This window comes from Rutilus rutilus (assembly GCF_951802725.1).
Source record: "Rutilus rutilus genome assembly, chromosome: 15".
In the NCBI taxonomy this organism is placed as follows: domain Eukaryota; kingdom Metazoa; phylum Chordata; class Actinopteri; order Cypriniformes; family Leuciscidae; genus Rutilus; species Rutilus rutilus.
The window spans coordinates 37445750-37473482 of record NC_140220.1 but is presented as its reverse complement, the minus strand read 5'-3'; the positions used below and the strand labels follow the sequence as shown (position 1 = coordinate 37473482).

The window sequence follows — 27733 nt, the reverse complement described above, 5'->3', positions numbered from 1 at the left end:
ATAAACGGTCTGAAGTGTAATTCTCTCCACGTTTGAAGCCGCTTTGACACATAATACACACACACACACACCTGTGTTATCACGTCAGTGCTATTATGCCTCTTCTGATCTGATACAGATATGTGGTTTTGTTCTGTGTTAAGAACTGAATTTTCCTGCTGTCTTCACACTTAAACACTCAAAAAGAGATACTGTTTGATTGAAATCAACACAACATGTTCTGACCTTGGTCATTTTAGGTTTTTAGTTTTTTTTTTCTGTCTCACCTGCCGTGATTAAATCATCAAATTATATATGTTCTACTCGGACTAGGGTCCATTCAGTCAGTATTATGGGATATCATACTGTCGTGTGAAATGCTGAAGACACTTTTATTCACAGCCAAACAACACATTATGACAAGAAATGTTCCCATCCTGCCATTGTAAGTAATGTGGCTAGTGTATAATTTCATCCATTTTTCAGCTCTTGTCTGCTTTGAGAACACCATCATGCCACAAGCTGATAAAGTTGCTGTCATTTCAGCTATTTAAAATCTGCATGTCCATCTGGACAATGAGATGCAGAGGAGAAGCCAGTGATGACCTTCTCTTGATGTGCTCTGGTGTCTCATGGCTGGCCTTCACTGACCTTCTCAAGAGTCATTTGTCCCCATCTGGACTTTTCGACTGTTGGGAGGGAAGCTCTCAGTGGTGTGTTTTATGACTCAGTTTCTCATGCCACTAACTTGGCAAAAGTAATAATCATCTGTTTTGAGAGCAACAGTTGTCTGCTCTGCCGACAAGCAGTGTGTCAAGACTAGCAGAGGCTGAGGCCAGAGCACATCCTCCTCAGCAATAAAACACTTGTGAAGGAGGACATGTCCTGATTTCAGGGTTGGAGGAAGTGCTTTCCTCACTTCAGATGAGGTGTGGTGGACTCCTGCCCAGTCCGTGGAGTGGGCGATCTGGTGCATGGACTCTCCTGTACACATCTCCACCAGTGGAGCTGCTTCAGCCACTTCTGGACAGAGAGGGCTAATCCCTGAATTTTGTTCCTCATTGACCAGCAAAATATGATACCAAGACCCCATTCGCTCTGTTGTTGGGGGCACCATTGTGGCTTGTCTCCCTACAGAAGGACAGTGTACCATGGGTCTCCCCTTTAGGAAGGCCTGTGTGCTCCTACAGTACAAAGCGCTTCAGCTCCTTCTACAGTGGATTCTAATGCAATAAAGTAGCACAGGTCCCTCCACCATCCAAAAATCAACATAATCATTCTAGGGCGGGGTTGTCCAATCCTGCTCCTAATGGGCCACTGTCCTCCAGAGTTCAGCTCCAATCCCAGTTAAATCCCCCTACTAAACTAAACTACTTTAGTCCACTAATACTGTTCACTTAAGGGAGTGAATGAAAACAAATGAGCGAATTCGGACAGCCGTTGAGCGGACATCGATTGTACATCGGTTATTGCAGTGCAATGTTGTATTGAATAAGTGCACTCAATAATGTCCACTTTGGTTTCGGACACCACTACAAACGGCTGTCCCCTCAAATAGTGCCCTATTTAAGGGTAATGGGGGCGATTTCTGATTCAGCCACTGTATTACTAGACATGCTAGAAACTTCCAGGCAGGTGTGTCGATCTCTGCAGGACAGTGGCCCTCCAGGACAGAGTTTGAAGACCCCTGTTCTAGGGTGTCCATCCCTGCTCCTAGAGGACCACCTTCCAGCAGAGTTTAAATTAATCCCTAATCAAACACGCCTGAACCAGCTAATCAAGGTCTTTAGGGTCACTAGAAACTTCCAGGCTAGTGTGTTGGAGCTCTGCAGGACAGAGATTACAACATCTCTTGAGGATGCTCCAATGAACCTTTTATGGTGTGTTTAATGATTTTTTTCAGCACATTATGATGCCTTCAGTGGGATCATGTCTGTTTTATTAATAGGATGGTATCTCCCTCTTGGGACCCTCTGTAGGTACCCTCCTTGGTACCTAATCCTACTCCTGGACGACAAGTAGAGTTTAACTTCAACCCTAATGAAGACACCTGAACCAGCTAATCAAGGTCTTCAGGATCAGTAGATCCAGACAGGTGTATTGGAGCTAAACGCTGAAGGACAGTGTTGGGCACCCCTGCTCTACAGATCGTTATATTTCTTGAGAAGAGACAGTCCACTCTACCTTTTAACGTGCGTTTGATGGCTTTTTCAGCATGTTATGATGGCTTCAGTAGGATCACGACTGTTTACTAATTGGGTCTCTAGCACCTGCATGGGATTCCTCCATGGTGCTGGATGCTCTGTTGTAGCCTCCATTTGAACTTCTATAGTAGGGGAGGCCAAGAGTTCAACTCCAATCCTTATCAAACACACCTGAACCAGCTAATCAAGGTGTTCAAGATGACTTGAAAATAAAAGGCAGATGTTTTGGAGCAGGGTTGGACACCTGATCTAGAGATTGTCGGATACAATTATTGACTATCAACTCTCAGTTTTAGCCTCCATTTGTACCTCATGCATTTGAGGGTTTTATCATCACGTCACAGACAGACACCGATCAACGCCGATAGTCACCAGATTACAGTACATAAATTCTGTAACAAAGGCTGATTGTACATGTTCAGTCAGTAAAAACAAGCACACATCGACGCTAAAAGATGGTGGCAGGGGTAGACTGATCCGACAAAACCAGACAAACATTTCTGTTGATGTTGGTCAGCGTCTGAATTAGACGGTACTGTACTTTTGAGCTGCCTAAACTTATAAAAATCATTTATGCATGTATCTCCATGTATGCTTTGCTAGTCCTCTCTGTGCATAAATGTGTCTTCAGCAAATCACAGAAGTGTTATATCCCATAGATAAATGCAGATGCATGCAATTGTCAAGTGTTGTAGTTGTGCTTATTCAAGTGCCACATTCTCAGAGGAGCTTCTGTTCTTCCCTTTAGTTTGATCCACAGCATTGCAACCCGTGTAATTAAACTGGCCCACGCCAAGTCCAGTCTTGCCCTGGCCCCCGCCTTGGTGGAGACGTACAGCCGACTGCTGGTCTACATGGAGATCGAGTCCCTCGGCATTAAAGGCTTCATCAGTAAGTCTGATGCACACGTCACAGATGTTTCTGATTTCTGTCCTTCAGTCCTTGTCCTTTGATGTGACTGTGTGTTTCTCTGACCCTCCTCTAGGTCAGCTTCTGCCGAACGTGTTCAAGTCTCACGCGTGGGGGATCCTGCACACGCTGCTGGAGATGTTCAGTTACCGCATGCACCACATTCAGCCTCATTACCGCGTGCAGCTCCTGTCACACCTTCACTCGCTCGCCGCTGTTCCACAGACCAACCAGAACCAGCTGCACCTCTGGTTAGACTCCGCCCACACACTCACATCAACACTGGCTAGACTCCGCCCACACACTCACATCAACACTGGCTAGACTCCGCCCACACACTCGCCCACACACTCACACCAACACTGGTTAGACTCCGCCCACACACTCACATCAACACTGGCTAGACTCCGCCCACACACTCGCCCACACACTCACACCAACACTGGTTAGACTCCGCCCACACACTCACATCAACACTGGTTAGACTCCGCCCACACACTCACATCAACACTGGTTAGACTCCGCCCACACACTCACAACAACACTGGTTTAGACTAGGGCTGAACGATATGGACAAAATTTCATATATATCGATTTTCATGCCAGATATCTCGATATCGATACAATACGATATGACTACGTAAGTACTAAAAAAACAATACATTTAGAGTTTGTAAAATACACACTGATGTCTATGGAAGAGGTTATAATAATCCTTTCCATTATAATTCGACACGTTTTATTCATCAGATACACATTGTGTAAGTAACTTCAATGTTTACTCTATTCTATTCCCAGTTCACCAGCCACTTACTTTTAAGTATTTCGGGAGAAGTGGATGAATTCACGTGTTGTAAACATAGAGGTTGTAAATCCAACAGATCCGATTCTCTGAACTGCGTCTGCGGCACAAACTAACACGGCGGCGCCCATCGCGCATACAGCTCAACTAACGCGATCGTTATAAAGGTGTTTAAACAACAATATACTTCCACTTGCATGTATTTGACAATCGGAATATCAGACATTTCATGCCATAGCTAACACATTTGTGAATATTCTGAATAAAAAAGGAAAAATGACATAAAAGCAGATCATCATTCATTCAGCGCTGTTGCTGCTGCGGTGTGTCACGTGACAAGCAATGACGCGTCACCATGGAAACGCCGCCCCCCCCTCACAATATAGTTCCCACGTCCCTGGTAGTGTGTGCGCGCTGGCTTTAGCGGTGCATTCAAGCAAGGGCACTCGTAAAACTGATGTTTGTTGTGACTGCCAGAGTTGTATGCAGGGCGAGCGCGGAGAGGGGAAATCTATATCGTCTATATCTACACACTCACACCAACACTGGCTAGACTCCGCCCACACACTCACACCAACACTACTTCATGCTTCAAGACCTGTGCCGGACGGATTTTTCTGTCCCGCTCCTGCAAAAATGTTACCTTCATACCTCATGTTTTGTCCCTCTCCTGCCCGCAAAAAAGTTTAAATTTTTTATTTTTTTTTCTGTACGTCCATGAAATAGGCTACTTTTAAGTTAGCCTACGTGTCACAGCAACCTTCACATCAGCATAAATGCTCCTGATAAATTACTTGTTATTAAAGCATCAACATTTACAAACCACAGGTAATTTAACACAGGCTACTGCATGCATGCTTTGACATGACAGAGTGCGCTCCCTTAATAACTCCTAAAAAGCTGACAGCAGTTCATCACGATCTCACAAATCTCAGTTTGCAGAATTCAGCACTGAACAAAAACTCAATTTTGAGTGGTGAGGGGATTCTATCTTAAATGCATCTTATTGGCCATTGCGTTTTAGAAATCAACACATAGGTCTGTGATTGGCTACATTGCTCAATGCTGCAAACATGTTATAAATAGAAACTCTGGCCTGTAAATCGTTGATTTTATTTATTTATTCAGTAGTATTTTATTTCTTTTGTTTTAGTTGTTCTTGTGCAACAGATGAATAACAATTTATTAGTTTTTAGATGTTTTATTTATAGATATTTCTATTTTGCGGGAGTCCCGTGAATCGTTATGTTCAACCCGCAACCCGCACACACACGAGTGCATTAGCGCCCGCGCTCGACCATCAGATCTAGTCCCGCGCCGCACTCTGTTGCGTTGGGTCGCGTGATGTAATCCTGCAGGAGTGCAGGTCTCTACTTCAAGCTAATCACAGAGTGCTCATGACGACTAACATTTAAAAGTGTTGTAAATGTGCGGTGCGCAGAATATACTGTCCTACAATATTTTAAATAGTCAGAACACATTATGATGTGATGCATTTTCAAACCATAGTATGTTACCTTGTAGTCACATGACCTTACCACAATACTCTTCATTTAGAAAGAGTCTGCCAGTTATCATCTTTGTAGGGGTGTAGCGGTACACGTATTCATTGCGAGTCTTTCTATAATCTAATGTTTAACTCTGCACATGCCTGCAGTTCTGTGTGTGTGCTGAACGTAATCTGAAACACTCAGTTTCCTATTGCATTTGCATTTGAGAGGACTTTATCTCAGCACATAAATCTTATATCATCTGTAATGATGGTAAAAAAAAGCCACACGAGGTCTGTTAAAACTTCACAGTCTTCACTGAATAAGCGTCGGCGAGCACATGCACTTCAAACAGACAGTGTGCAATAATTCTTACTAAAATTAACTAAACTATTCTTACTTACTAAAATATACATTTAGCTAAATATTTTTCATCCAAAAGTAGAAGCACTTCAAATCTCTTCCCTTATTTACAACAGCACCATAAACACCAGCGCCAAGAGTGTTTTTTTCAGCTGTATTGACAGACTTTTTATTTTAAAGCTGCTCTAAGTGATGTTGGGTGACGTCACTTCTTGTCGACGTTCGAAGTATTGTCAAACAAAACAGAGGCTATCTCGACCCTCCCTCCTCCTCATCCCTTCCCCTCCCCCTCCCCCTCCCTTCCGTGCTTCCTGAAGCAGTCATGAACCATAAAAAAAAAAAAAAAAAAAACTGGCTTTACCCTGTCCAGCAGAAACAGAGCCTCCTGAATGTGGGATCGGAAGCCCTTCTGCCGGCGGAGTTCTCGCCACCTTTTGAACGCTTTTCCGGTGTAAATTCGGGACTTCGCGCGTTCCTTCTCCTTTTCCCTATTCTTTGTTATTTGTTCATCGGAACGTTGTCTCTTTGGTCGTGTGTCGGCCATATCAAAATTCTCAAGAATATACAATTTTAACGTTAGTCGTTGTCTAGGACATCTCTCCTCTAGCTAACTTCCCTCTTCATGCTTCTCTCTCCTCCACTCCCCACACCCCCCTTCATGTGCACGCGCACTAACCCCCCACCCCCACCCCCACATCATTCTTGTCGGTTATTGGCTGGAACACTGTTTGTTATGTTTCGTGGTCCAGGCTGGGCCAGTTTGTTTTTCTTGCCGTTTGTGGAGCCTGGGCTGTCTACAGAGACCGCGTTTATCTACAGTGTGTTCAGGGGACCGGCAGCTAGCGGATAGTGAGGAGATGTTTGCTGGATGTGACAAAAAATGTTTTGGCCTAAAAAAACGCGTGACATCGCTTAGAGCACCTTTAAAGACAGCCACAGTTTCTTCCAATTTTTTTTTGGTAACACTTTACAATGAGATTTTGTTAGCTAACGTTAATTAATGCATTCATGAACAATGAGCAATACATCATACAGACAATGCAAAATATAACTTCACTGTTAGTGCAGGTTCATTAAATATGAACAGATACAACTTTTGATTTTAATAATATATTAGTAAATGTTGAAATTAATATTAATAAATGTTTTAGAAGTATTTGACATACTAAATGTTAAATGTGGTAAACTCATGTTAACAAAGGAACCATATTTTGAAGTGTTACCGTTTAGTTTTCTATTAATGTACTGTAGTAGTGTATTGTACATCTATGACTTCTAAACTGAGGTGCGAAACGTACCATCCTTTTTAGTGTCCTATCCCATTATGGGATACAGCATGCTCTGTGTATACTGCATATATTTTGTGTATACAGCTGTGGTAGGTGGTGTCATCTCACTGTGTGTGTGTGTGTGTGTGTGCAGTGTGGAGAGCACCGCTCTGAGGCTCATCACGGCTCTGGGGAGTTCAGAGGTTCAGCCTCAGTTCACACGCTTCCTCAACGACCCTAAAACTGTGCTGTCGGCGGAGTCCGAGGAGCTGAACCGAGCGCTCATCCTCACGCTGGCTCGAGCCACACACGTCACAGGTACTCACACCAGTAACACACTCTACTGATGATGATACACACGTCACAGGTACTCACACCAGTAACACACTCTACTGATGATGATACACACGTCACAGGTACTCACACCAGTAACACACTCTACTGATGATGATACACACGTCACAGGTACTCACACCAGTAACACACTCTACTGATGATGATACACACGTCACAGGTACTCACACCAGTAACACACTCTACTGATGATGATACACACGTCACAGGTACTCACACCAGTAACACACTCTACTGATGATGATACACACGTCACAGGTACTCACACCAGTAACACACTCTACTGATGATGATACACACGTCACAGGTACTCACACCAGTAACACACTCTACTGATGATGATACACACGTCACAGGTACTCACACCAGTAACACACTCTACTGATGATGATACACACGTCACAGGTACTCACACCAGTAACACACTCTACTGATGATGATACACACGTCACAGGTACTCACACCAGTAACACACTCTACTGATGATGATACACACGTCACAGGTACTCACACCAGTAACACACTCCACTCATAGTCTCAACCATTCGCTTTCTGTCTCTTAGCAGTTGATGTGCAGGGGTCATTCTATAATTTGGGGTACATTTCATGTCCAGTGATGATAATTATGTGTTTTCTAACTATTTTCTTCAGAAATATCATATTTTATCCAGTAAGAGAATGCATAGTATAATCCGACACCACTTTTTTATGCACCAGTTTGCTTGAAATTTCTTTTGTGCAGATTTCTTCACTGGCTCGGACTCTATTCAGGGCACCTGGTGTAAAGACATCCTGCAGACCATCATGAACTTCACGCCTCATAACTGGGCCTCTCACACACTCAGCTGTTTCCCTGCTCCGCTGCAGGTACTCACATACTCACTCACTCTCACTCACTCTCACTCACTCTCACTCACTCACTCACTCACTCACTCACTCACTCACTCACTCACTCTCACTCACTCTCACTCACTCTCACTCACTCACTCACTCACTCACTCACTCACTCACTCACTCACTCACTCACTCACTCACTCACTCACTCACTCACACTCTCACTCACTCTCACTCACTCACTCACTCACTCACTCACTCACACACACATGTTCCACACCATTTTTCAATGCCGCACCGTATACATTTAAGTAATTTAATTAATATCATAAACACGCAACTAGTCGACTAATGGCTCAAATGAACCATTAACTACAAGTCGGGAACAGCCCAACTTTATTGTTATAGTTCTTGGAGTGAATGGGTCTTTAATCTGATTAACTTCTCTGTTGTGTTCATCCTCCAGGCGTTCTTCAAGCAGAATAATGTTCCTCAGGAGAGCCGCTTTAACCTGAAGAAGAATGTGGAGGAGGAGTACCGCAAGTGGAAGTCCATGACCAACGAGAACGACATCATCACGCACTTCTCCATGCAGGGCTCTCCGCCGCTGTTCCTGTGTCTGCTGTGGAAGATGCTTCTGGAGACCGACCACATCAACCAGATCGGCTTCAGGTGCGAGACACACGCGTTAGGCGTTCAGCACACGCTTTCATCCGAAAGAGGATATTATTCACACTATTCGCACTATACAATGCCATGTTTATTAGAGAGCTAGATTAGGGAACAAGCACGAGTGTGGAAAAGGTGTGTATTCTTGACAGCAGTTCTGGTGGAGGTGTGCGGCTCGTTCCACCAGAGAGGAACAGAGAGGGTGAAGGGTCTGGAAAGAGACTCATTCAGTGATTGTAGTTGAACATGTAGGGGTGAAGTGAGGCTGTTCCAGTGGCAGATGCTGTTCTTTTCAGCATGTCCTGAACATCTCTGTTTTAGCCATTTAAGGACGTCGTCTCCTCTCTTTATTTAAGCTGGTAATATCTTCTGTCAGAGCTGCAGCATTCTCCGTTGTCGACTCACTCGCTGTCTGCAGTGAAATCCTTTGAAAATCCTTTACCGAATTTTATGTTCCAGGTCAAAAATGACTGGCCTTTTAAATTGCTTGTAAATCTCTGGTTATGCTGTTTTATCACCAAATATTGGATTCAATCTTTGTGACATATTCCTTTTTGATAACCACTGGGATTCAGCTGGGTTTTTTTTCACATACATTGTTGGTGAAGCTCCATTATACTCTCATAATTTAAAGTAGTAAAGCTCTAGTCAAGCTGCTCTTTTGTAAGGAAGCTCTTTCCGCCACAGAATAAAAAATAAAAAAGGAAATTGCGTGATATAGACTCACAAACACGCAATTCTGACTTTATATCTCACAATTCTGAGAAATAAAGTCACAATTGCGAGATGTAAACTCGCAATTGTGAGATAAAATGTTGCAATTATTATTTAAATTGTTTTATTCTGTGTGTTTATTCCAAACTTTTGACTACTAGTGGTGGGAGAAAAAAAAGCGATTCTCCAGTTCATCTCGACTCTTTCTTTAATGATTAATTGATTGTTTAGAATTGTAGAATCGGTTCTAGGTGTAACTTTTAAACGCAGGCTCTTATGACAGACAGCTGTTTGATTCCTGCTAATTACACACACACACACACACACACACACACACACACACACACACACACACACACACACACACACACACACACACACACACACACACACACACACACACACACAACATATTTAAGTATCTAAAAGATTGAAAAACTACTAGTGTACAGTCAGATCAGTATTTATGTGGCACAAAACCATGTGCATTTCAGTCAGTGTGGAGCATTAAACCTGATCTACAATAAGCATAACTTATGCAACTAATTGTATTTAGTGTGACTCTAGTGTGTGTTCCTGAACCTTTGTCTGATGTTTTTGTTCACGTATCAGACGGTGGTCTCAGATCACCCTTTACAAGCACAATAAGTGTCCTTTGTCCGCAGCGTCTATCTGTTTCTCTTTGAATGGTTGTTCTTAGTTTGTTGTGCGTCATTTGAAGTGAGTGTGTGTGTGTGTGTGGTGCAGCTGCTCTCGGCCGTATAAAGGTTGCTTGTGCTGGGCTGAGTGCAGTGGTCCTGTGTGATCCACTTTATTCTCCAGTCACGAGCTCCTCCTCATTACACCAGCAGAGCAGAGGCACAGATGTGTAGAAGAGCTTTCTGACATCTCTCTCAGAGCAATCAAAGGCTGCAGGAGACACCATATTAAATCACTGGACATCAGTGTTCACACTGTGAGTGGCAGTAAACACAGTCCCAGCATTCAAACTCTAGTTCAGAAAAAACCCTTATGTAATCACTCATTCTTATTCTCTGCCTCTTCTGCTGTACTGTTTGTTCCCTCCCTTGAGCCAATGTTTCCCTTGTGCTGTGTTGAAAATCCTTTACATAATTTGGTGTTCCTGGCTTTTAAATCTCTGGTTATGCTATATTATCACCAAATACTGGATTCAATCTTTTTGACAACTTGTTTTCTTTCAATAGCACAGGCTTTTGATTGGAACTGATTGATCGTAGTCCATTGATCACTCAAGCTTATTCACCTAAAAAAAAAACCTCATAAACATTGATCAATAAGGCCTATGATCAATCAGCTTAAAAGCAGTTGAATTAAATTAGTGTATTAAATCTAGTTTGACCAACTAGCAGATAACCAAGGGATAATTAGTCTTACTTTTCCAATTCATATTATACCAAAATACCCTTTTACTTAAGTGTCTGTTAATACTTTTATTGTGTTATAATATAATATATGATTGATTATTATTAAGTAGTCAATTTTTTAATTTTGCAGTAAAATAGTATGTATTACTACAAAATAAGATATTTCTTTATCAATTTAATGAAATAATATTTTTAATAGTAGTAATTTGGGTGAGGTTTTCCTTCTGCTAAATGGACAAATGAGAATCTCATTAAAGTCATCGCAGTGTTCAGTGTTGCTTGATTTAATTTCCCATCAAAAGCATTGTGATTATTGAATGTGTCAGCGATGAGCTGTTCAGTTCAGTTGGAGTAAATGTTCTGGTTGTGAATGTTTCAGTGTGCACATCTAACTCTCCATCATCACTGTTGTTGTGTTTGGCCTGGAGTTGGTGTGTGTTTGAGGGAGATGCTGCTAGCTCTTGACAGTGGCTTTGCTGTGAGGTTTCTCAGAGCCGCGTCTGCAGAAGCCGGTGTTTATACGGGAATCCTCACTTTTGATCTGAGCTTTTGGGATGTGAAACGCACTTTTTTTCTTTTTTTCTGTCAAAGCTCTTTAATACAAACCCAAACTAGACTTCTCTAGCAGTGTGTGGAGTCTCAAGCGCTTCTTAAACCGCTGTCTCACACGGGTTTTCAAGATTTTCATATCCTAAAAAACCATACATCAATGGAAAGCTTATTTATTCAGCTTTCAGGTGATGTATAAATCTCAATTTAATATTTTTTTACCCATGTGACTGGTTTTGTGGTCCAGGGTTACATTTGATGTAATAGTCAGAGAAATCATGTTGTTGTTTTATTTAAATGGAAGAGTTTGTTGCACTAATGGACAATTTTTTTTAATAATCATATTATATGATACATTGTATCATATTTGATATATCAGGCTTTTATGTCTCATATAGTCAAGTCACCTTTATTTATACAGCGCTTTTTATAACACAGAGTGTTTCAAAGCAGCTTTACAGAGATAACAGGAGAATAATGCAACAAAGTTTGTCTCCAGAAGAAAATAGCGTCACCGTCCAGCTTGAGTCAGTTCAGTGATGGTTCATTTGTGTTGTAAAAAAGTTAGTAATATAGTTAATGCAGGCAGATCAATAATAATGTTGAATATTAAATTAAATGTAGATAAATATAGTAAGATATAGTGATAATATGGAGGAAAAATACCTCAATGAAATACTGATCACTTCTACTGGAAATCAATGAGATCATTATAACAGTATAGCAGATACTTACATAAAATGCATGTAAATATCAAGATGTGCCAATAATGTCTGAGTAAGATGAAATTGAAATGCTTAGTTTTATGATCGAAGCTCTGTAGTTTTAAAACATAATGCAGTGCAATACAATGATGATTGACTGATGAACAAATAAACCTTCCTCAAAAGCCTGATGATCATATTTTTCTAATAAATGATGTCTGGATGGTCGAGTAAACCTCAGTGGCTTCAGTCCAGGTGAAATATAATAACAATATCAAAGTTATTCTTGCGTTTCCTTGATAAATCAGGTCAGATTTGACACAGAAAGACACGTGAAGCTCGAGCTGAAGGAGGACGTTTGTACAGTTACACTGACAGACTTTTACAGGATAAAACGATAACAGTCTCTGTGATGCGATATTTAGACTCTTCCTACTGCTCCTCCATCTTTCTCAGATAGATCTTTGCTTTGATTTTTACTTGACCAAATAGTTTTTGCCGAATCTGACTGCGAGGACGCCAAACTGGAAATGAAGTCATATTCATTGTAATAGGTGAACGTTTACCTATTGAAGTGAGTGTAGCAGCCAAACAAACCAAATTCTGTCGTCAGATGGACTCTAGCGTGGGAATGCCGAACATGTTCTGCTGCGTGCTAATGGTTTTCCGTCTTCCTCCCCTCAGGGTGCTGGAGCGCATCGGGGCGCGGGCGCTGGTGGCCCACGTCAGGACGTTTGCAGACTTCCTGGTGTACGAGTTCTCCACGTCAGCGGGGGGGCAGCAGCTGAACAAGTGTATCGAGATTCTCAATGACATGGTGTGGAAGTACAACATCGTGACCCTGGACAGACTCATCCTCTGCCTGGTGAGCCCCGGCCTCCTCCTGTCCCACTGCATCACTCTTCACTTGACCCTGAGAACACTGGCTGTCAAGTAACTCAAAACAACACTGCAATAATCTGCAACATAAGCTTGTTTTACAAGTTTCAGGTCAATGATTTCACAGTAATGGCTGTATCTGCTGTCGTAGATTCTTCTCTAAACCTAACTATCTGTGGCGTCTCCAAATCGACACCCAATTCCTTAAACTGGGGCGTCTACTAATCGACACCCAATACCTTTATACTCTAGCTCTTGCGTCTTCAGTCGACAACTGGCCGAGTCTTACTCTAGCTAACTTGCTTCCCTAAACTAGCTTACTTCCTAAACTAGCTTACTTCCTAAACTAGCCTACTTCCTAAACTAGCCTACTTCCTAAACTAGCTTCCTGCGCAGGAATAATCAACAAACAGACTTCAGCAAATGTCCTTTAAATGCTTTAATCACGGCCAGGAGATCTTCCCGAGCAGTTCTCAGGGAATCTCTCCCAAGAAGAAGCAAGGCCGGAGGATCTCAGACAAATTCCATTGAGAATCCCACCAGAAAACACGAATACAACAGTTTTTATAGAATCGAGAAAACAAATAAGACTAACATGTCACCTTCAATATGATTGATTCAGTTGGTTCAAAAGCCCCAACCTTTTCCCTCTGTCCCTGGCACAAGCTAACACTGATTTTGTGATTACTTATCACAAGGTTTGAGAACTAGTCAACAGTCTAGTTTCACTTCCCTTAATTGTTATTTATACACACACACACACACACACACACACACACACACACACACACACACACACACTCACTCAAAGTCACAAGTTTTCCCTAAAGAGTTTGTAAACATTTAAAAGCATATGAATGTCATTCCTGCAAGAAAACCAAATGTTAGTTGATTAATTAAAGTTGATTAATTAAAAAATCATTAATTAAAAAATCCATCACACTGCACACGGTTACTGTTGAAGCCAGTGAATGACCGTCATTAATCATGTGACTCTGTACAGACGGTCAGATTTTGTTATTCCAGTGAAGCTTAAGAAAGACGAGAGAACATGATCCTCAGGTTTAGTTCCTGCTGCTATCGCTAAAGCTAAACAGAGACGCACCAAATACTGAGACACTGGAACTTCAATGAGTAATTATACAAACCAATTGTTAAATCATTGACAGATGGCTGAAAGACCTAATCATTGGAAATTTAATTAACCATCTGCATTTAAATCAGAGACGGTATTCAAATCTTTTCTGAAGTCGGTTTGTAAGACTGCCAGTGAATCCGCTGCACTTCAGCATTACTTACATGCAACCAAATAATCCGTTCGTAATCGGATTGACGGCTCAGTCGGACTGAAAAGCCTTCATGTAAACCGTAATCGATTCAAAATTTCACTCAGATTGAAAGGGGGGCTTTATTCCTTGTTTAATCCGATCGAGAGAACATGTAAACACTTGATCGGATTGAAAATTGAAACTCAATGGACTGCGCATGTGCAATGACGTTGAAATCATAGACTGTAAAAAAATATGGACGACGCCCCTTCGCTCTCTTCCATTGGTGAGAAGTGAAGCCGCCAGTGTCCCGATATGGCGCTGACATCTTGGGGCTTGAGTCTGCGCAGTAGCGATCTCGGGACCAGATCTGCGCAGTCGTGAGCAGGAAGTAAAGCCGCGAAATCAAGGCCCCGCCCTCACTCTCGGTGTGAAATAATGAATTATAGAAGTTTAGATATTACATTTAAAGCTCCAATCTCCTCAGTCCTCCGAAGATCCCGAAAAAAAGTCTGTAGGTGCTTCGCTCAGAGAACCTGTCAATCACAGCTGTCAATCATGACGTCACACCACCGTTTTTATAGCATCAAATAACTAACTAAAAACAAACTTATTTGAAAAACAAACACTTGAACTTACATCAGTGTGATTAAAAACTACAGTAAATGACAGAAACCACCTTCGGAAAAAAGATTTTTGAAGTGTAATTAAATTGTTTAGTTAGTCTCAAGTCCCGTTGAATAACACGGGGAGGCGGGGCTTATGACCTATACTAGGACCAGCCACCAGGGGGCGATTGAGACGCTTTGGCTTCACTTTTCAGGGCTTGTGCGGCACGCTTGGTTGAAATAGTGTAATGACGTGTGATGCACAGAACGAGCTGTTCTTCCTGTTGAACGAAGTGTCGTATAAATGAGTTTCCCGTCATTCTAAACTTCTCCTTTCACTGTGTCTTTTAAGTGGAGCAACGGCCCACCAGTGCTTGTTTCAGACTCTCATCCACAGCCATTTTTACTGCGTGATCAATATAAGCAGCGGCACAACGGTTCATATGCTCATGTCTCCAAATATGACCAGAGACGCATATTAAGTCTGTATAAAACAAATAAAGGACCAATGTAGGAGAATAGTTATAATGTGCTAACAGCGGGAAACTCTGTGTATTCGTGCAGTGTGCGCATGTCAAAAAATCAATTCCGATTTGAAGCTTGTGACATACACGCGCACATCTACCCGATCACTTTATTTAGCGTTCATGTAAACTACGTTCGGATTCATCATTCGGAATGAATTCAGTCCGATTGAAATAAAAGTTGTGCATGTAAACATAGCCGTTGTTGTATTTAATGTTTGACTCATGGATTTATTGGCCTGTTACTGCAACATGGGAGAAGAGCTACATGTGAAACATCATCTGTGTGTGAGAAGCGAACAGAAACAGCCCGGGGATCTTCTCATGTGCTGATCAATGAGCTTCCCGCTGCACTGAACACGGTCCATTTATCAGTCCTGATCGAGCGGTGCCTCCGCTGACACCGACCCTCCCTGCGGCTCACAGAGACCTGCGGCGCCTGAAGACTTCACTGCACACACACCCTGCCTTTACTGATGAGAAAATCACACGTGTTTTACGCATAGACTGTAAAAAAATATGGACGACGTGTCCGTGACGTCACCCGTAGGTTTCTGAAGGCCGTTTTTTGAAGTCTAAAGTGGGCGTGTCCGACCGCCGCCATCTTGGCAGCGTCACTCCCGAATTTATTTAGCTTTATCTTTACAGTCAGGCGATGAGCTGAGGTGACGTGACGGCCAACAGACAGCAGACAAACGGCTAATGATGACTAATGACCACTGCAGCGGGAGTCCACCTGTCACTCAAAAGTGGACACACCCTTAATTATGCAGAAATTTAAGGCTTAATATAATTTAAACGAAGGAGTTATAAAAAAATTCACCCCCCTCACAGTCGTCATGAAGGGCAGAATTAGCTGTATAGACCAAAGCCACTTTTTGCTCCAGGCTGTAAACATGTGTTTTTCTGCTGTAAAGTTGGGCATTTCAACATGGAGGAGATACAGATTTGACTCACTTCTGCAGCCAGCCTCTAGTGGCCAGTTGTTGAATTGCCGTTAAATTCACTTCCGTGTTGGTTTCAAGAGAGAGACAGGGAGGTTGCCGCTTGGTTTTCCGTAAGCAATAAGGTACGAGAGGCTAGTGCTGTATCGTGAATAAGTCGCGGCGGAAGGATGTTTTTGATGCGAAGCGGAGTGCATTATCATCCACGATACAGCGCTAGCCTCAAGTACCTTATTGCTTTTATAAAGCGGTTACCACACAATACATATGTTATAGGCAAAAAAAAATGTATCAATGCAACTTTCATGAAGCAAAATCACTAAAAGCCTTCCTTCCGCTGGAAAAAATAGTCCCTGACCGTGAACAGCAGCAGAAGTTACACACATTATTTCACCATTAGATGGCGGCAAAGACTGTCTTTATGAGCGAGTCTGTCAGTAGAGAAGACTTTTATATTGAAAGGACTCAAACTTGTGAACATGGAGAAGGAAGACGCAACAGACAGATGACTAGCGTGTCAGGACACGGGAAAACCACTTAACTGTTTAAAGGACAAGATATCGCAGCGGACATTCAAACTGATATTTTATTATGAATATAGGACTGACCTGAAGGAAGATGCTATATCTACTGTAAATGCAGGTACACTCGCTTACTCGATCTCTCACAATACTCTACTCTATAAGCTTCAATGAACAATATCAATGAGAACATAGCCTATGTTTACGTTGCTAAGATTCTAGTGTTTGCTAGGGGTGTTGTGTAGTGATACATGGAACCGTTGGGTGAAGCGTCACAGCCATGCTTTATCGTGAATTAAACACAGCTATTGACCAATCAGAATCAAGGACTGGAACGAACCGTTTTATAATAATACATACACACTGGAAAGCATTTCCTGAGAGCTCTACTGTCTCAACATGCTACACTAAACAAACATTTCCAAGCTCTCGCCGTGGCACTGAACGTTGTGTGTGTGTTCACGCAGGCGATGAGGAGTCACGAGGGGAACGAGGCTCAGGTCTGCTACTTCATCATCCAGCTGCTCCTCCTCAAACCCAACGACTTCCGCAACCGCGTGAGTGACTTTGTGAAGGAGAACGCTCCAGAACACTGGCTGCAGAGCGACTGGCACACCAAACACATGACCTACCACAAGGTAACACCGCACAACCTGCTACACGCTAACAACACACACCAAACACATGACCTACCACAAGGTACCGCAACACACAACCTGCTACACGCTAACAACACATACCAAACACATGACCTACCACAAGGTACCGCAACACACAACCTGCTACATGCTAACAACACACACCAAACACATGACCTACCACAAGGTAACAACACACAACCTGCTACACGCTAACAACACACACCAAACACATGACCTACCACAAGGTACCGCAACACACAACCTGCTACACGCTAACAACACACACCAAACACATGACCTACCACAAGGTAACAACACACAACCTGCTACACGCTAACAACACACACCAAACACATGACCTACCACAAGGTAACAACACACAACCTGCTACACGCTAACAACACACCAAACACATGACCTACCACAAGGTACCGCAACACACAACCTGCTACACGTTAACAACACACACCAAGCACATGACCTACCACAAGGTAACAACACACAACCTGCTACACGCTAACAACACACACCAAACACATGACCTACCACAAGGTAACAACACACAACCTGCTACACGCTAACAACACACACCAACACATGACCTACCACAAGGTAACAACACACAACCTGCAACACGCTAACAACACACACCAAACACATGACCTACCACAAGGTAACAACACACAACCTGCTACACGCTAACAACACACACCAAACACATGACCTACCACAAGGTAACAACACACAACCTGCTACACGCTAACAACACACCAAACACATGACCTACCACAAGGTACCGCAACACACAACCTGCTACACGTTAACAACACACACCAAGCACATGACCTACCACAAGGTAACAACACACAACCTGCTACACGCTAACAACACACACCAAACACATGACCTACCACAAGGTAACAACACACAACCTGCTACACGCTAACAACACACACCAACACATGACCTACCACAAGGTAACAACACACAACCTGCAACACGCTAACAACACACACCAAACACATGACCTACCACAAGGTAACAACACACAACCTGCTACACGCTAACAACACACACCAAACACATGACCTACCACATAACAAGGTAACAACACACAACCTGCAACACGCTAACAACACACACCAAACACATGACCTACCACAAGGTAACACCGCACAACCTGCAACACGTTCACACAACAAACACATGACCTACCACAAGGTAACAACACACAACCTGCTACACGTTCACACAACAAACACACAACCTGCAACTTGTTAACAACACAGACCAAAAACAGCCTTTTACATGTTAACAGAACACAGCGAACACAGCCTGTACACGCTAACAATACTCACCAAACACACAACCTGTTACACACTGACAACACACAACCTGCAACTTGTTAACAACACAGACCAAAAACAGCCTTTTACATGTTAACAGAACACAGCGAACACAGCCTGTACACGCTAACAATACTCACCAAACACACAACCTGCTACACACTGACAACACACAGAACAGTCAAGAAACTGTCAAGAAATGCACAAAAACTGCTATTATCGTTATCAACAAAATCCCATAAAATATCAAGATATATTTTTAGTCAGTATCTCACAGGCCTAGTGGTTAGTGTGTGTTTCAGCATTAGATAACACAATTGGATAATGGCATCAGCAGCGTCCAAAAAAGCTGGCAAATTATTGTAAAAATGTGTGAAGAGCCTGTGCTCAGATTATTCATCCATCCAGTGCTAATAACTGATCATTTAGCAGACATAACAAAACAAACTGGAATATACCGTTGTGTTTAGCACATTTATTTGCTAAGCGTCGCTAACAAAACTCTGAATATCTTTCAAAGATTTGATGGCATTAAGTAAAGATTAGTATTAATCTGACTGTACTGTGGTTGAGTTACTGTCTTTAATGTCCTTCATGCTCAAACGACCGCTTGCTTATTCAATCTGTGTAAATAAACATTTGTTTTAATGTGACCTGGCAAGATAAATAAAGAAACGCTCAGCGAACGCTGGCGACCCCAGAGCCGGTCTCTCACAGATGGACGTTACATATGGATTTCTGTATAATTCTATTGTTGACCTTTAGAGATGAAACAGAAAACCATCTCAGTTCAGGATATTCAGCAAAATATCAAGTTTGATGAGTGTCTGAAATGTCATGAACACAGTTATTATCCCCCATCTCTTTTTCTCTGTGGCATTTTAAGTAGAGATTGACCTCAGATTGCCGTGACATTTCGTCTTGTGTGTATCCGTGCTGAACGGCAAACAAAACATAATTCAGCAGCTCACAGTTTGACCCGAGCTGAACCCCACCGTAAGACTAAAGCCAACATGTGACCCCTCTGAGTTTATAATACTCTTGAGATTCCTGGTAACGTCCCCGGCTGCTGTTATCTAACATGTGGTAGAGCTGTTATCTACTGGGTAAAGACTGAAATATACAACACAAGAATGATAACTATAACGATAATAATAGAGATATAGTTCTAAAATCCGTTATAAATATAAAAGAATAGCAGGGTCCACAGCACAACTAGAACAATAAAGGCACAGAGAAATAATATAGTTGGAATCACTTTCAGAACGATTTTTCCAGCTGATGAACAATAAAAAACATTGACAGCCAATCAGAATTCATCCTGCTTTAAAGAGCTCGAGCATTTAAAGTGGCAGATGCACACGTTTATAATAAAGTGGAAGATAATATAGTTATCTCAAGGACCAAGAACAATAGCTGTAAAGTCTTAAAGTGATAGTTCTCCAGAAAATGATCATTCTGTCTTTATTTACCCTTATCTATGACTTTCATTCATTTTAAAAACACAAATTATGATATTTTATAGTTTCTATCCCTCCAATGTCCACACATCCAAATCTTTGATGCTTCAAAACAATCATAAAGACAGTGTAAAAGTTGAATCCAAGTCTTCAGAAGAAACACAATCGCTTTATATGATGAACAGGTTTAATTCAGGCTTTTATTCACATATAAAACGCCCATCAACACATGTAGAGCACATCAAATATGGTAAACATAGTAGCTCAAATGGGTCATGTCACGTCACAATTGATTAAACCTCATTGATTAAACCTCTGTATTCATATCGATTACATTTACAACGTTTTGAAGTGTCAAAGTTGCTGTAGAATGCAGTTTCAATGGAGAGACAAAAATCTCTCGGGTTTCATTAAAAATATCTTCATCTGTGATGATCCAAAGATGAACGAAAGTCTTAGGGTTTGAGAAGACGTGTGTAAATGATGACAGAATGTTCAATTCTTGGTGAACTAACACTTTAATACACATGTAACCTATGAAAGGCTACCATAAATGCTCAACTGAAGTCAATGTTTTTTATGATTGGTCCAGTTAATTTCTAAAGCGTTTTATACAATACAGATTGTTTTCAAATAAGTTGCACAGTAATAATCAGGAATCAATGATGCATCATCAAATATGAGATAAAGCAGCTCTAAAAAGACAACAGTGTCATTAGTCAGTTCAGTGTAACTGTGTGAAGTTCATCAATTATGAGTTCAGTGCATCCATAAGGAGTTCTACATAAGACAAGTGTTGTTCACTTCGAGTCGGTTTACTGTTGATTCAGTTCAGTTCAGTAACTGTGATTTGGCAAAGTTCATCAATTATGAAACACAGTTGACTCCGCTGTAAAGAAGCTCTGCAGGAAACACTCGCCGCGTTTCCATTACCCTTCAAATTGTGCAAATTGAAATTGCGAATTGAAAATACGCCCAATGGAAACACGTCAATTTCGCAAAAACTCCCATTTATCGCAAAAAAGTTTTCCCGCTCGCATGAGGAGGTTTTTCAGGCAATTTGAAAAAGAAATATTTCCATGCAATGGAAACAGTTTTTGCGCATTTACAGTCACCTGACGTAGATGAGGCGGTGTGTTTGGACAGAATACGAGACAGAGCTCTTTATTAAACTCATATAAGACAAAAGAATTACAGGAATAATGGATTCTAAACCTCAAATAAATGCCACAATCAAGACCTCGCAGCAGATCTGAGGGAGAAACACCCAGAAACTCCTCATATGAGCCGCTCACAGTATAATAAGGGTCGTTCCTTACCATTAATGATTGGATAACACACACACATCTCCTTCCATTAATAATAATGGCCAGTGCAGTGGCTGGGATATAGTACAGAAACCCACCAACATCTGTTGACATGGTTTTTGGAATGATTTTACTGATCGCGAGAGGAAAAGTTTGTCGCATAACATCAGTTAATGGAAACGCCGTCATTTCGCAATAGTTTTTTGTCGACATTTAGAAAAAATCGCAAAAGTTTCGCGCAAATCTGTAATGGAAACGCGCCTACTGATGTGATCATCCAGCCTAATTCAGTTCAAGTTTGGTTCTCATCCAGTAGTGTCAGTGCACTCAGATCGTTTAGCCAGAAGCCGGCCCATTGAGCGCCTGGATTAATGCGGTCTCTGAGTCAGGGTTTGGGAGGCGTTGTGATGGTTGTGCTGGTGATGAGCTCCTCCGCTGTGCTCCCTGCAGAAGTATCCCGAGAAGCTGTACTTCGAAGGCCTGGCGGAGCAGGTCAACCCTCCCATTCAGCTGCAGTCCCAGTACCTGCCCATCTACTTCGGGAACGTGTGCCTGCGCTTCCTTCCCGTGTTCGACATCGTCATCCATCGCTTCCTGGAGCTGCTGCCCGTGTCCAAGTCCCTGGAGACGCTGCTCGACCACCTGGGCGGGCTCTACAAGTTTCACGGTGAGAGGCAGGAAGGCTCGGGGATCTCACACAGGGAATTAAAAGATAAAATTATTATTTAGGAGCACCTATTCTGCTTTCTCCATCTGTCTATAGTGTGTGATGTTTCCGTTTGAGCATGAAAACGAGAGCTCTCTATATCAGTGTCAGTGTTTCTGAACTCCTGAAACGCCTCCACTGTAGTCTTGAGTTTCTTCCGGGAACGAGCACGTCACAATATTCCTCATTATAATAATTCATACGCAGAATAAAGGGGCGGGGCCTGGTTGAGTTAGTTAGTAGTGTGTTAAACTGGCGGTTATGGTAAGGGGCGGGACATTTCCCAAACACACTCGACCAATCACAACACACTGCTCCAGCCGACCAATCAGAGCACAGTGTGCTTTTCAGAGGGAGGGGCTTCATAGAGACAGGAAGTAAACAGAGCGTTACTGACAGACTGGGAAGAGAGGAGCCGCAACAATGGAGAATATGAGGAAAATAATCAACATTCAAGCAGGAAAACCTGTTCTAGTAGAGCCTGAAACAACATCAAGACTTTGAGAAAGGGCAGAATAGGTACTCTTTAATATATTTAAGTCCCCCTGTAGTCAATAATTTTATCCCTTAAAACTCATCTTTGATCACCAAAATTACATATTTAAATGTTTTTTCCTTTAAAAAAAAAATCTTCATGCCTTAAAATATCTCGACTGTAACTCGACACCCTCGCCTCATTTAGTATACGCGGTTCTATGAATATGCAAATGAGCCCCGCCTCCACTCACTCGCTCAGCTCAGAGATCCACTGGTTGACGATCACACGTTGATCTGATTGGTTACAAGGTAGTTTGTGACGTCAGAAACACCAGCGATTTCAAAGCGTGTGTTTGAGACTGTCTTTGGTTCACTGCAGTTTTAAGGAGAAAATACTCAGCAATGGTGTCGACTTATGAATCTACACATGCTTTGTCTTAAAGCGTATTAAAAACACCACATAGACACATAAACTACATTAAAAACGTAATATTTACCACAGGGGGATTTTAAGATCAAACTTTAAATTAAAATGGTAAATAACACATAATCAAGATGTAAACTGCAATCATATCTCCCCCCCCACGATAAGTTAAATATTATTGTTCTTACTGAAGAACTGATTATTTATTTGAATAATTAATGATAACTTTTTTTTGCTTTTACTCTTTTACCATAAAACCTTTGACGTGCAGATCGTCCGGTGACGTACCTGTACAACACGCTGCATTATTACGAGAGACACCTACGAGATCGCACCAACCTGAAGAGGAAGCTGGTCCACGCCATCATGAGCTCGCTCAAGGACAACCGCACCCCCGGCTGGTGTCTCAGCGAGACCTACCTGAAGTGTGGGATGAACCCCCGGGAGGACAACATCTGGATCCCCGACGACACCTACTACTGCAAACTCATCGGGCGGCTGGTGGATAATATCCTTTCCTGAGCGCATCACAGTCAGCGACATCACAATAATGCATTTAACAGATACAGGGGTGGAATTGTTTTCCCGTATCTCCTGTCTGAGATGTATGACCCATGCGAATTGGGTCAATCTGAGAAAAAAAGAATAGTTAGGGAGTGGTGACTGCATGAGGATCGCAGACCAGCCAAATCTGATTACTAAACAAAGCACAAAATACTGTGTTTTCAGATTCCTGCATGTATTTGTTATGCATGGATCGCTTCCGACTGCTGTGTTTGGGGAAGCTTTAGCATCTCAGTCAGGGTCCAACATTCACACTCGTCAGCCACTGAATCAGAGTACAAATCAGCGTTCGTGAGTATATGAAGCCGTGTAACTCACCAGTTGGCTGGTAACTTTATATATTTTAACAATGTATGGTTGTGAGAACATGATTCGGGAATAGTGTGATTATCTCATATTAATATTAATATATAGAGTGATTTAATTATATATATATGTACATTAATTTATAAAAAGCAGGTCATGATATGGTGTTTTTGGTGTCTGCTTCAGAGTCGCTTATATAACATGTTTGGAAACACTAGCCATCTTCCCAAATTTGTCATGAGCATCGCTTATAAATCTGTTGCAAAACAGCAGCTTAATGGTCTCTCTTTGGTTAAATAAATAAATAAATATGACCCGTTCAGGCAAAATGAGTCACAATGAGAAAGTTTATCTCTATCATGTATGATTTGTTTGATTTGGACAAAACAAAATCACCAAGCTTCTGATAATAACACCAGATCTGTCACTCACCAAGTCAAAACCAAATATCTGTGGGAAAAATATATGTTCAACTTTTTTCCCCATGACACCACAATTGTTTGATTAACATTAATGAAACAGACAGCCTATATATTCGGACCTACTATAACGCACGGATCTAATATAATGTTACACATCAGATGATTATCCCTAACTAAACGTATATTTAATAACGTTAAGATATTTTTTGCGTGAATACTCGCCAAGACAGATATTTTGAGATACTGTATTCTGTGTATGTGTGTATATCGGGATCGTCTTTGTGCGCACGCATCGGATCTGTCAGTCAGCGCCAGTAAGATCGTTTTCCATGGGCCAAGTAAAGGTGGTACTCTCAGAAAACGTACAAATAAAGATACTTTTAGATGTTTAATCACTATTTGGAGCATTGGGATCGCTAGACGAGGGCTTGGTGAACTCAAAACCTCAAAATCAAACAATTTCACTTGTTTTGCTTGTAGCTCGAAATGATCCTGTGTGTATTCCCACTCATTTAGCCAGCACGGGTCACAAATGTTCTATGGTTTAACATTGGAAACTCTTAAATGTTGGCTTTGAGCTGATGCACATGCTGCCGCCTGCCTCTGACTAGCAACAGCTGTGATGCAAACTAACGGCTACTGGCCATTTATATAAAAAGGTCAGAGATATCCATCCCACACCAACTTCCTGTCTTAATAAGAAATATGTCAAGACAGGAAAGAATCCGACTCAAGCGACTCTTTAGAGTGTGTGGTGTATGAGTTAGTCTAGCAGAGGTGTATATGGTCTCCGTGAGTCTCCTTAACCGAGGGCACCCATGGCAGGGAAGTCCCCGGGGCCGTTCCCCAACTGCGACTGGCGCTTCAACGAGTTCCCCAACCCGGCGGCGCACGCGCTGCACGTCACCTGTGTGGAGCTCATGGCTCTGGCTGTGCCCGGCAAAGACGTGGGCAACGCCCTGCTCAATGTGGTGCTCAAGAGGTCAGAGGTCATGACACATGTTCGTTCATACAGTGCTGTGTGTTGAAGTATGGGTTTGATGTGTGATATATGTGTGTGTTGCAGCCAGCCGCTGGTTCCCCGTGAGAACGTCACGGCCTGGATGAACGCGATTGGACTGGTCATCACTGCTCTGCCTGTACGCACACGGTCTTTATGTTCCTCTCTCTCTGTCGCTCTTTCTCTCATACAGCAGCTAGTGACAGTAACTCCTGCTGAATGATGATGTAGACTCGCCATCGGGCCGCTTGGGTTAGGTGCAGCGTTTGGGACCATAATTGTTCTGTGTATTTATTGCCCTTGGTTCTCTTGGTTATTTTATTAAATAAATTATGCTTAGAAGCTACATTTAGGTCCACATCTCCTCTTCCTTACCTGGCCTTGCCGTGAAGCATATTTCTAAGACTCAGTATCTCTGTTAAAGTTAATGTGATGTTCTGTTTCTTGCTCAGGAGCCGTACTGGATCGTCCTCCACGACCGCATCGTGAGTGTGATCAGCAGTCCGGTTCTGAGTTCGGAGTCGGAGTGGGTCGGGTACCCCTTCCAGCTGCTGGACTTCACCGCGTGCCACCAGTCGTACTCAGAGATGCACTGCAGTTACATTCTGGCGCTCGCACACGCCGTCTGGCATCACTCCAGCATCGGCCAGCTCTCCCTCATCCCCAAGTAAGACATCAGAGCCGTCTCAGAGTAACCAGCACCGACACCTTTCACCAATCCTGCCTATAGTGCAGAGAGACATTTACCACGGGATTTTGCACAAATAAAAAGATTTAGATCCTAAAAAGGATTAGGCACAGACATTAGATTTCTGACCAATACTCAGTTTGATCAAACTTAAGGTCATAGAACATATAGGCTTGTGGTTTCAGTGCAGTTCACAATCAATTACTGTTATACTACGGGGATGTTATACTGTTGATTGCTTGAATCTGATTGGTTGACGAATGTTCTTATGTGTGCAGTTATTTTCAGGGAAACGCAGGGCTAAAGTAGTTCCGGCAGGTTTCGACCGCATTACACCTCCTTATCACTCCGCCAAAGGATTTCAGTTATTTCATAGGTCTTTACAGCCGATAATAATTCACTCTAGTCCGTTGCATTGTTAGAAGTAGTGTGTAGTCGAGGTGTGTATTTGATCTTCCTCATCTATGTGAATGAGCAGCCGGCAGTAGTAAAGCAAATTTCAAAATAAGAGTCCCAGTAAACTGTATCTAGCGTTGTATACCCTTTCAGTTCCACTTGCACAAACTGAAAATAAATAAAGGGCAAATAAAAATGTAATCACACCTAAAACCTTAGAAATACAGAGTTCTGTCATGAAACTCTAGATGACGCAGGCTGATGGGTCGTTAACTCACATCATTCTCTATAGGGCGCAGCTGATTGGTTCCTCTGTATCAGTAGCCAATGAGCTCGCTGCTCAACCTAATACTTGGTTAGCATTCGCCTTAGAAGTGCAGCGTGCTTTCAGAAGCCCTCCCCCTTCCCCAGCTCCACCTGTATAGATCAGCTACGGGTGGTTCATGTATGCTCACAAGAGTGTGTCGTGTGTGTGTGTTGGCAGTAGCGTAGCAGATCTGTTCCTCCAAGACCAAACATATCAGCATTGTCGTACACATTACCATGCCAAATACTCAGAGTTGTCATGACAGAACATTATTTAACATATTTAATAAATAGATTTCACTATTATTGGCACAATAATCTATAATCTGTCTTTCTTTAAATGCATTATTTTGATAATCAGAAATGTCTTATTCATATGTTTTGATATTTTGGTACATAAACCAATTACAATACATATTGAATAAAATTGCAGTCAAACCCTTATTAAGTCCTTGTTGAGTGTGTTCTGCAATACATGATTTATTTTGAGATTGAATACAGAATACATTTGATTTGTGCCTTAAAAAATGTCTCAAGTTGAATTTGACTGCAGATACTGATAAATCCATGAGTGTTGTAATGAGTGAGTGTGTCAGCTGTTTGGTGAGTAGTTCTGAAATGCAGTACTAGTGTGTGTGTGTGTGTGTGTGAGGATGAGTGCTGCAGTGCTTCAGTTCTCCTGCCTCCACACGCTCCTCATCCCACATCTCACACACACACAC

At 42.2% G+C, this 27733-nt stretch overlaps 2 protein-coding genes across 3 annotated transcripts in view; both read left to right on the top strand.

Moving 5' to 3' along the window:
- The window catches only part of LOC311304860 (dynein axonemal intermediate chain 1-like), a 674193-nt gene that overhangs the window by 142281 nt on the left and 504179 nt on the right, over positions 1 to 27733 (top strand). The gene's annotated exons all lie outside the window — the stretch shown is intronic.
- med23 (mediator complex subunit 23) overlaps positions 1 to 27733 on the top strand; it is a 57975-nt gene that overhangs the window by 22482 nt on the left and 7760 nt on the right. For both annotated transcript variants that reach the window (XM_084432138.1, XM_084432137.1), the window contains 12 exons: positions 2932 to 3074; positions 3169 to 3343; positions 7170 to 7333; positions 8112 to 8236; positions 8670 to 8875; positions 12909 to 13089; positions 17436 to 17606; positions 22173 to 22389; positions 23601 to 23837; positions 25438 to 25603; positions 25688 to 25760; positions 26074 to 26288. In XM_084432138.1, coding sequence (XP_084288264.1) covers positions 2932 to 3074; positions 3169 to 3343; positions 7170 to 7333; positions 8112 to 8236; positions 8670 to 8875; positions 12909 to 13089; positions 17436 to 17606; positions 22173 to 22389; positions 23601 to 23837; positions 25438 to 25603; positions 25688 to 25760; positions 26074 to 26288 — 2073 coding nt within the window. The remainder of the gene's footprint in view (positions 1 to 2931; positions 3075 to 3168; positions 3344 to 7169; positions 7334 to 8111; positions 8237 to 8669; positions 8876 to 12908; positions 13090 to 17435; positions 17607 to 22172; positions 22390 to 23600; positions 23838 to 25437; positions 25604 to 25687; positions 25761 to 26073; positions 26289 to 27733) is intronic.